This window comes from Colossoma macropomum, unplaced genomic scaffold (genome assembly GCF_904425465.1).
Source record: "Colossoma macropomum unplaced genomic scaffold, Colossoma_macropomum, whole genome shotgun sequence".
Classification (NCBI taxonomy): domain Eukaryota; kingdom Metazoa; phylum Chordata; class Actinopteri; order Characiformes; family Serrasalmidae; genus Colossoma; species Colossoma macropomum.
Genome location: NW_023494803.1, coordinates 30957688 through 30968668, shown reverse-complemented (window position 1 = coordinate 30968668; position 10981 = coordinate 30957688). Strand labels below are relative to the sequence as shown.

The following is a 10981-nucleotide window of genomic DNA, read 5'->3' as shown; positions in this document are numbered from 1 at the left end:
GTATCAGGTTGGATTTACAGACTGGCCATAGCAGTTACTTTTTTAAATTAAAAAGTTGTCCCTATGTCTGTAACAGAGGGGTGTAAGGTCTGATGTGGACATTTGATAATGTAAAACTTTTTGTATTAGTTGCCAAACTTTGCTTGTTGTAAACAGTGAACTCCAAATAATTGAATTTAATCTGAATTTAATAACTAAATGATTTAATTTAGATTTTTTGTCTTTGTACAGTTACATTTGCTGCAGATTAAAAAAAAACTCAATATGACATTAATTAGCAGTTATGCTACATATTGGAGATATAGGCATGGTATGCTGATGCCAAAAAAAAAGTTGATTGTCATATCTGTTTCTGGTGAGGACTAATGACAAATTCTTCTTCACATGCAAAAGAGAAAAAAAACATGAAAAAAAAAACAACCTCAGTCCTAATTCATTAGTTGGCTAACTTAGTTCCTGTACCCATATAAAAAAAAGACAATCCTAAGGTTAGACCTTCATATTCAAATTAGTTTAAATTAAAATTTAATAACAGAAAAGTAGTGTTACATTTTTGCTTTATATATTTACTACAATATTATACATTTTGCTTTCTGTGACTTTTATTTTGAAGATGACGAAAAAGCAGTTTCTACCAGCTTCACTACTTTAGTGCGCTCACACATGTTAGCATATACAAGCTAACAACGCATTAATGACGTTTTAGTAAAACAGGTACTTATCAACTATACCGTTTACCGAATTAATGTTCTGGTATCGGACAGTGGGGTACAAGGTATTATTCTGGGTCATGTGCTTTAAAACAGTAAAGAAACGTTATGTTAGCCTGCTGGCGCTAGCTAACTGATACTTAATTCAAATAGCTACTGAAAGAGTTCATATTAGCTCGCTGACTGTTAGCACTTTTCTAGGTAGGTTGTGCTTAGTTTTTTAGGCTTGCTGGTTAACTCTGTGTCTTATGCGTAGCTGTTCGTATTTGTCTGTTATCTGACATAAATTCCTTAAATAATTAGATAATCAAACGTCGTCAGGTTGTGGAATTACTGGAGAGCTAATGGAGAAGGACGCGCGAGTGAAGAAAACCGCTGCGCCATCAGTGTCTCAAATCAATGCAGAATACGTGACCCAGGTAAGAACTTTAACTATATGACTAACGTTACATGAATAATTGTATAATTTAATAAGTAGTTTGTTACTAGAACAAAGTTGCTAGCCAACGGTTTATATTTCTGTATCTCTGTAAATGGCTTAACGTTACGAGGCTGAAGTTAGCTTCCTATTCGCCAGCTTCTTGTTCGAACTTTCCCGTTCCACCTTAAACGGTGCAGCAGCTAGGTTACCTTCTGGGCTCTGGCGCCAGAATGTAACTTCTGCACCGTTTAAGGTGGAACGGGAAAATCAGAATAAGAAGCTGGCCAACTTCGTTAAGGGCATTATTTGCGTACACACTTCTACCACTTTGCGTAGATTAATAAAGGTAAAAAAAGTGTTGTGCATCTCCTGATATTCACAGACCGAGACCTGAACTGCATTGACTGTTTACATCCATAATGTTTTTAAATATGAACTGTGTTATGACTTAAACGTGACTAATTGGGACGAAAGTATTGCAGTGCATAGTGCTGTTAAGAAGGTTACGTTGTTTATGAAAATGCTGGAATTATGCTGATTCTATACTCTCCTGTTTTCTATTGTTTTCTTTAGCTCTCGGTTAAATATTGGGCCCCCCTTGCCAAGAATAAGCTGCCATTTGAATACAAGGTGTGGATGAGATTTGATCATGTATTACTGTGTTGTTTATCTCTATTATATTGTGGCTGAAGTATTGCTTTGTAATTAATGTACTTCAAGTCCCATTACTGCATTATTGAGTTGTACCTAACTGTTTCACTTTAGTCTTAATATTGTGCTGTAGACATTACTTTTACAGTGCAATGTATGTTATGATAATTATTATAGTCTCTGGATATTTGCTGTCATTTGTATATTGTATCAGAAATCCTGTACATTAGGGTTTCTGCAATTTACAGTACACTTCAGACATTACATTTATCTTGCCCTCAGGTCATTGAAGATGTCTATCAGAATGAAATTCTCAAGTCAAAGTAAGTTCACTGGAATGAACTTCGCATTGAAGATGAGTGCTTACTAACTTTAAAAGCATATTTATTGTTTCTGTCTGACCATGCACCTTTTTTTCTAGATTTGCAATTAGAAAAATCATGTTGTTGGAATTTAGGTAAGTGATTTTGCTTTAGAAGAGATATTGTGTTAATTGTGTTATTGTTTTTGTTTTTTTAATAATTTGTGCCTTTTTGTCTTGTAGCCAGTATCTCGAGAATTACTTGTGGGTTAATTACAGCCCAGAGGTGTCTAGTAACAGCTATCTGATGTCCATTTGTTGTATGGTCAATGAGAAGTTCAGAGAGAATGTACCTGCTTGGGAGGTGAGTGCCTAAATGAAGGATATGGCGGTTTTTAGTGCAGTCTTCTTCTGCATGATGTTTGAGCTGCTGTGTATATAATGGGGAATCCGTCTTTCTCTCCCATCAGGTTTTTAAGAAAGAGCCCCGTCACTTCCCTTACTTCTTTAAGTGCATCATGGATGCATGTCTAACAGGAGAGGAGCTTGGCCTGACGCTACGGGAGCAGACGGTTTTGCTGCTCTTCCTTGATCACTGTTTTAACAGCCTGGTTAGTTTCAGTAGCTTTAGAAGCCTTTATAATGTCATAGTGTCTTTTGTATTTTTTAGTGTACATCTCAACCCTGGTCCAGGAGTTCCACTGCCCTGCATGTTTTAGCATTTCTCCAGCTCCCAACACACCTGATACATGAGATCAGCTACTTAATAAGCCCTTCCTGAGCTGAAGTGGGTGTATTAGAGCAGGGAAAACACAACAGCATGCAGGACAATGGTACTCCAGGACCAGCATTTAAACAAATGGTGTACATCAATAACTACATTGCACAGTGTCTAAGTGTTATTTGATGACTTATCCACTAGATGGCACCGCTGTGCTGCATTTTAGTGGTTTCAGTCAACCAAGTAGTATAACATGTCATGCAGTGCTACATGTAGTACTTGCAGTGACCATGAGAGCTTTTATTTGTGTTGCATAGTGTAGTGAGCTTTTATGCCATTACTGGCGAGCATATAACTGATTGTGAATGATGAGGGGTTTGTTTCTTATCTGATGGTGTTGGATGCGTTTCTTGTCGCAGGAGGTGGATCTGATCCGAGAGCAAGTCCAACAACTCATCTCTCTGCCTATGTGGATGTGCCTCCTGCCGGTGCGCACTGCAGCACCACAGTCACACACACATACAGTCGTATGCGTCTCTGGGCAGATATTTTGTTGAGTTTTTACATTTTTTAAATAAGGACACTGTCAGTTTGTTCTCTGTAAACTTAGAAAATTACCAAAACCATATGACTGTGTACTAACTAGGGCTGTGGACATTTCTGCAATAGGCAGAGTTTACACATTCACATATAAGATATTTTACGCATATTTATGTCATTGCATTTCCTCTGACAGTCTTCTGACTGGTAGCGTGGACAGTTGTCATGGAATTAAGTTCTGAATCTCAAAACTGTCCAGTAAACTTACATTCACAAATTAGAATGCGCAATCATTTTTTTTAGAACCTATAGAAGTAAGAAATAAATAGGTTGGGTTCAAAGTATTTCAGTATAGTTCAGTCACAGTGTCCCTGGGGGGCTTGTTTTTGTGAAAATGTTTGCTCTGATTTCAGTGGCTTATATTTTTAGGCTGAACTTGAATTTTGAAACTTTGCAGTCGAGACTCCAGCAAGAGCTGAAGAAAGTCCCCAAGCTGCAGAAGTTCTGGAACCTCATAAAAAAGAATTATGAGAAAATGGACCCAAAGGATGCAGAGCAGTAAGGATCTTCCCTTTTCCTCATAAGTTCAAGTTTTACTTGAAGCAGTCCAGTGGTAGTGTGATGTGTGAACTTATCAAAAACCTTAACTTTGGCAGAGCCAGAAGGGAACGAACTTTCCTCTGTTCACTCATAAAGAAATTCCTTGCTGTACTGATGTCCATCCCACCATCAGGTAAGCCTTTTTACTCATGCTGGCTTTTGACAGAATGCTTTATTTTGGTCATGACAGCAGCAGATGCTTTGCTCCATTTTTTTTTTTTTCCCTCATGACCCAGTTTGCCCATCCATTCTTGGAAGTGACGGCAAAAGTTTTTATTCAGAGTTTATTTAGGAAAAATGCTAGTTGTTTGTATTCCCTATTGTGTAACGTGGGCAGATTAGCATGGATTATCAAATTTTAAATTTAAATTTGGTAATCCATGCGTCCATCCAATTTAAGAGGATTATGAATTTGTGTAAAGTGGTTTAAAGTGGCCTGCTGTATTATATGTTGGCATGTTAAAATTTTGGAACAGTTTTAAAATCAATTGATTATTATCATTTTTTTTTATTATCATGATCTTTGACTTCACAATATCAATATTGCAGAAGATATCAACAAGTAAGTAAATGTTTTAATGGAAAGAAGTATTTGTCTAATTATGGGTTGATTAGATATTTGTACCGTATTTTTGCCCCTTTTTAAAAATATTTGTTGTGATGTTACAGGAATTTATATGGGTCATTCTCTCAAACTGGTTTAAAGTCAGGGTTCAAAACACATTTTGGACTTCTAACTGACTTGGGCTTTAGACTAAAAGCCTTTTGTTGGTAATGACCCTAAATCTTATTTTTTTTATTAATATATATGATTTCATTTTGTCACTACAAACAATCATAATACTATCCAAACTTTACCAAATGTTTTGGTAGTGACAATCTTAGCTAATTTTGTGTGTAGATCAATAACACTAGCCAGTACATGACAAAGCAATACTTCAGCCACAATATAGTAGCAAACACAGCTTTGAACAGTTGCACACACACAAGATCAGAATATTTTTCATTAAAACACAAAAATGTTTACTTGATTGCAGAAAATATGTATTTACAAGGCTACACATTATTTTTCAGATTTTGGGACAGAGTTACCTCAAAACAATCCACAGTCCACAGTGCCCTTCACAAATATTGGCATCCTTGGTAAACATGAGCAAAACAGACTATAAAAAACCTTCTCTATTGCTTATCCTTCTACTCTCTTACCAAAAAATTAATCTTTATTTGAAGTACAATGGTTGAGAAAATAAACCTAAATATTATCATGAAATAAATACTTTTCTCAAATACATGAGTGCCACAATTGTTTACACCCCTTATTTAATCTATGAGACCATTACTCCATACAGAATCTCTCCTGATCCTTCAGATTCCAAGGTCTATGCTTGTGCACTGTCCTCTTCAGCTCATCCCCAGGTTTTGGGGTTTGGGGTTTAGGTCAGGGACTGAGGTGGCCATGACGAAACCTTGATTCTGTGGTTAGTGAACCATTTTTGTGTTGACTTTGAGGTGTGCTTTGAATCTTATTCCCGCTGGAAGATCCAAGCATGGTCCATTTTAAGCTTCCTGGCTGAGTCAATCAGGTTTTGATTTAATATCTGCTGGTACTTGATGGAGTTCATTATACCACCACCATATTTCACAGTGGGGATGAGGTACTTTTCTGCATGGCTATCCTTGTGTCTGTGCCAAACCCACCTCTGGCATCATTTGCCAAGAAGCTCTATTTTGGTCTCATCTCACCACAGAACATGGTCCCACTGAAAGTTCCAGTAACATCTAGCGAACCGTAGGCACTTGAGTTTGTTGGTCCTGACATCAGATGCTTGTGAACCCTCATTAACAACTTGTGGTTATGTATTTTGGGAGATGTTCTGACTCCAACACCTGACTGACTGCGGTTCCCCAGTTGTGATCCTGGGGACCAGATTCTTTGGCCACGTACTGTGCGTGGTGTCAGTATAGATACACGTTCTCTTACCAACAGATTCTTAACATCTCCACTTGTTTTAAACTTTTTAACTGCACACCGTGTGGCCAGCTGCACAAATCAGGAAATGGCTACAAGAAAACAGCTGAATGGCCCTCTCCCCTGTGTCATACTATATTTATACCCCAGTGAAACACAAAATCATGGCTCACTGTTTTAAGTACCTAATTGCTCAGGTGAACAAAAAACTTAAATATGAATGAATATACTTTAGTTAGATTTCACTTATGAGAATTTCTAGAGATGCCACCAATTGTGACACATTTAGATTTGAGAAATATTTTCATGATAGAGTTTATTTATTAATTTATTTTCAATCATTGTACTTCCAGATTAGATTTTAAATGAATGAATTTAAATGGAACTTTAAAGAGATAAGCAGAAAGAATGTTATCACAGACCATTTCGCTTGTTTTCCAGGGGTTCACTGTAACTGCTCACCATGTGGCCAGGAGTGACAGGGATACTGTCTCACTTCCTAGTTTAAAATGCAGGGGTGTAACAAAAATGGCCAAAATGTAAATCTTTCAGTTTCACCTAAGAAGAAATAAAGATCTTAAAATTAAGTAATATTTTCACTTTCATCTCAAAAGAGGTTAAGGTTTGGGACGGCCACCTCCCCATATAAAGTATCTTATAAACAATGATTTTGTAAGTAGTTAGCTTGCTGATAATTCAGTTAAATAGATCATAACATAATTATTGTAAATGTCTTAGGTCTGAAAACTTAATTGTTTTGTTTGTTTTTGCTGTGGAATCACAGTTTAAACAAATTCAGTAGCTAATAGGATTACTATAATGATCTTTTTATACATCACAGTAAATAATATAGTATGCTGCAGGATATTACAGAAGTATTACAGATTACTAGAGAACAGTACTGTATGAACGTTATACAGGGATAGAAACGTTTTAGATCCTAGGAGTATTATATAGCACAGTAGAAATCTTTTGATATTTTGAGAATGAAAAGCATTCATGTCATCAGACAAACACGAATTCTTTTGGTCAAAGTAATGTAGGCCTTTAATCATATCACACAGAGTCTTGTGATATGAACCTGATGTGCTTAATATGTCCCATGGCATGTTGCAGTCACACTGGACCAGTTTTCTGGATGTGGACTAAGCCTAATCATGAGCTGTGATGCAAAGCTGCTGATTTTTCATCCCCCCTGCAAAGCCACTGGTTTTTAAAATCCCATTTAGTCTAGATTTAGACTTAATTAGGTCCAGAAAAAGGACTAAATATAGTATATAATTTAGTATAGTATATAATATAATTTAGACTTCATTACAGAGGGGAGCTCCTTTTTAAATCACTCTCCATTTGTCTTTTGTGTGCTTCTTCCTTCTTCTGATCTGACCCACCTTTTGAAAGAGCAGCTCGTGCAGCTGGCCCTCGCCCACGGCACCCATCCTATTCCACTAATTCAGGCCGACGCGGCCTGCCCCCCTCTGCCCACCTGCGCCGGGATGGGCAGTGTGACATGCGAGGGGCCGGCTGACTGCGGGCTCCTGCTGCTAATCTTTCCTGTCACTCGCTGTCTCCATGCACTGCATGGGAGTGGCTAGCTGTGGGCAGCACATTGTTATGGTTACTTACTCTTCAGTCTTCTGTGGTCCCTCCAGCGTGCTTTGGCCACCCAGCCATGCCCTGTGTTATTTGGTGTGTGTGCTGTCTGCTGATGTTTTCCTTTTTCTGTTCCAGGCCCTGTTGATATGGAAAAGGTGCACTACTGCGAGAGATTCGTCGAGCTCATGATTGACCTGGAGGTGAGATGACTGTTATATGGACAGGCTGGTGGAACTGATGTAGAAGTTCCGTTAATGTTACAACTGGTATTTTCCCGAGTCATGGCGTCCAGCTGTGACAGTAGGACGTTCAGCTGACGATAAAGCATTTAAGGCCAAGAAGTAGAGTGTTTGTCAATGTCTCAGTGTTGTCACTAGGGTTGTCACGACCCCAAATTTTGATACTGAAGCTAAGTTTTTGATAGCAAAAATGATACTGTGGCAAATAATAAAGGCCCAGTGTTTATTGGATTATGCACAGAAAAAAATTATTACTTTGTATCTAGTATCTTTTTAAATCAATATAAACCTTATGATTTTATATCAAGTAAATAATAAATAATTTGAACATGACTTCATTGTGTTGACACTTGGCAGGTTTGGTTAGATTAAGTTTTCACTATGAAAGCAATTGGCCGTTTAAGTCTGTATGTTTTCTGTAACAGTCCTTGTGTCAGAAATGGATGATTTTTGAATAGTCAGATTATGACCTTCATTGTTCTTGGTTGTTTACTCTGCTCAGCTTCAGGCCTGGAGTTTGAAAAGTCTGCTCGGAAGAAGAGAGGAGTTGTCATATTGATTCTTCAGAGCTCTGCTAACTTGATTTGATTTGAATTACATAAACACTGCAAATCAGGTTATGGTGTGCTTTGCCATGTGTGAGAAAAGGTGTACTGCTATCATAACTAGTATTGCGATGAGTATTTTTAGCATCTCAGTTGTGTTAGTCTTCATATGGCGTTGCATAGAATCATTTATAGTGAGTAGCATAACGTACAAGTGATCTCTTTTGGTTACATTTTCATGAGGCCTCTCTAACCTCTCTGATGTTTTTGGCAGGCTCTTCTCCCAACCCGCCGCTGGTTCAACACTGTGCTGGATGACTCTCACCTGGTGGTCAACTGCCACCTGTCCAGTCTCACACAGCGAGAGAAAGAGGGTCACCTCTTCTGCCAGGTTGAAACCCATGGAAAATTTTCTGTTTCTGCATAGTTTTGGGCTACTCATATTAGTCTTGTTTGCTGCTAGACAAGACTGACCCAATAATGACCTAGTTGTTCATGCTATGTTTTTGGGAGATTCTGCATAGATGTGCTTTATCAGTATTTGTTTTTATGTAGCTGCTGGATATGTTGAAGTTCTACACTGGCTTTGAGATCAATGACCAAACTGGAAATGCCCTCACAGAGAAGGAGATGACAAATATCCATTATGACAGGATTACTTCTCTACAGGTAAATATTCTGTTGTGTGCTGTTTGTTAAAATTAAAAGTTAGTGATTGACTGAATTCTTTGAAAAATGTTTGACTTAAGCTGAAATTGAGGACACATTGGGCTGAGAAACAAAAAAAAATGTTTTTAAATTAGCTTTTTTTTGTTATTGCTAAGTTGAAATGTGTTGCTACTTATTTTGAATTAAATGTAATTGAAAAATGACAAGGTAATGAAAAGAAGCACTTTTATTATTGAAAAGTTTGTCCTTTTAGTAGGGCATTACTCAAAGTTACTGAGTTTCGCTTGTAAGATGTCATGAAATTTGATGTCATTTAAATGTTTTCATACGTAACTGGTGCTACTTTTCAACTTAGCTTGCTCCCTTACCTGTGATGTTAATGAAATTCTGTATCCTCCTGCATTTTGAATTTGATTCATTTGGCCCTCCATCTGTCCTGCAGTCCTTAATCAGGTGTAGAGGGAGCAGTGCGAAAGCCTTAATAAACCCCAGTACTGCACTGAGAGACAGGAGGCCTGATAGGATGTGTGGACAGCTGCTGTGTTGATAAATTCAGTTAGCAGAATGCTGGACTGTGATAGTTTATGCTCCCTTCACCTACTTCAAACCACATCAAGCAGAGGGATTCTCTCAGGTGCAGAACTTGGTTAGGGATGATCTTGGGCATCACTGCGCCATGTGGGGTTTATTAGTATAAACCCATGCTGTTTTTTTGTACATGTTTAGAATGCTACATCATATAAGTTGGTGATTCTTTTTTCAGAGAGCTTCTTTTGCACACTTCCCTGAGCTCCAGGACTTTGCCCTTTCTAATGTAGCAGCAGTGGACACTCGAGAGTCCCTCACCAAACAATTTGGTCATCTCAGGTAAGAGGAGAAATCAGCAGTCTGGTTACTTCTACTAGTTGTAAACATTTTGATGATCGCCCTTTTTAGTTAGAGGGTTCTAGAAGGAAATTAGATTTTCTCTGTGTGTTCATATCACTTAGCTGTTATCACACCTGGCAGTGTACCAACAGCTTTGATTTCTATATCACTTGAAGCTGAATATTATGAATAGTCTCAACTGTAACATGCAATACCATCTTTAGTCAGTCTTTCCAGGATTTTGTTCTTTTGTAGATATCAGTGCAAATTAGTTCCTTGCATATTTTTTTTAAATTTGCGAATATTCCCAGTAACAGTAGTTTTCCAGAATGGCATTGCTTAAAATGTTGTGTTACATGTTTGTTTGTTTTTTTTCTGGTCTGAATGTAAGGCAAAGCAGTGGAAAAATGGTCTTATTTACCTTTCGCTATCATAGCAAAGAAGTTGCTGTTCCACTGAAAAAGCCTCATGAAAACCATATGTTTAGGAATGTAGTATGTGATTAAGGAATTTTGGTTCTGAGCTCTTTTCATCACTGTTTGGCCTGCAAGTGGATTTGCTATTATATAGCAACTAGACTAAATGGCACTTTCCAAAGGCTCCTAAATATGGTATCATACCAACATTTACTAATGATTAGGCAATGAATGTGGTACAATAAACAAAAGATGACAGTTAAAATAGAAACATTCTTCAAATACAGAAGTTTAAAGGCAACCAGTCATGCTGTTAATTAGTGAAGCTCAGTTTTTCAGCTCTGTAAATAAACAGTTAGAACAAAAGTCATAACAGTTTGCGTTATGACATACTGACAAAACCTTCTCCATTTTTGCCGTTTTTCGTTTTTTGACATAATTTGGAAAAGCCAGTTGCCCTTTATGATGTGTCAAAATTTCATGCTGAATGGACCAACAGAAATGACCCAAAATTACTTGGAAAAATTATTTATTCCTTTACTTGCATTAAAAGTTAAGACTGTTTTTCCTTGTCCTGTAAAGTTACTTTTCTGGAGATAAAAGGTTTTGTTTCGGCTGCAGCGCTATGCACTGTGCTGGCATGGTCTTACCCCCACATCTACCATGAGTCATGTAGCAGTGCAACTTCAGTAAAAATCTGTTTTCTGTGAAGTAAACGACCATTTTTAGTGGAAGT

At 37.5% G+C, this 10981-nt stretch overlaps 1 protein-coding gene across 5 annotated transcripts in view; it reads left to right on the top strand.

The window, feature by feature from the left end:
- The first annotated feature begins 602 nt into the window (after positions 1–602).
- aqr (aquarius intron-binding spliceosomal factor) overlaps positions 603–10981 on the top strand; it is a 62049-nt gene continuing 51670 nt past the window's right edge. For 2 of the 5 annotated variants that reach the window (XM_036592954.1, XM_036592950.1), the window contains exons 1-14: positions 644–714; positions 1014–1129; positions 1705–1761; positions 2065–2105; positions 2204–2239; positions 2327–2447; positions 2554–2694; positions 3224–3292; positions 3802–3902; positions 4001–4077; positions 7645–7709; positions 8568–8684; positions 8849–8962; positions 9726–9829. In XM_036592954.1, coding sequence (XP_036448847.1) covers positions 1055–1129; positions 1705–1761; positions 2065–2105; positions 2204–2239; positions 2327–2447; positions 2554–2694; positions 3224–3292; positions 3802–3902; positions 4001–4077; positions 7645–7709; positions 8568–8684; positions 8849–8962; positions 9726–9829 — 1118 coding nt within the window. In that variant the 5' untranslated portion in view covers positions 644–714; positions 1014–1054. Of the gene's footprint in view, positions 715–757; positions 912–1013; positions 1130–1704; positions 1762–2064; positions 2106–2203; positions 2240–2326; positions 2448–2553; positions 2695–3223; positions 3293–3801; positions 3903–4000; positions 4078–7644; positions 7710–8567; positions 8685–8848; positions 8963–9725; positions 9830–10981 lie in introns of those variants that run through there. The other 3 variants (XM_036592952.1, XM_036592953.1, XM_036592951.1) reach the window with 3 other exon arrangements.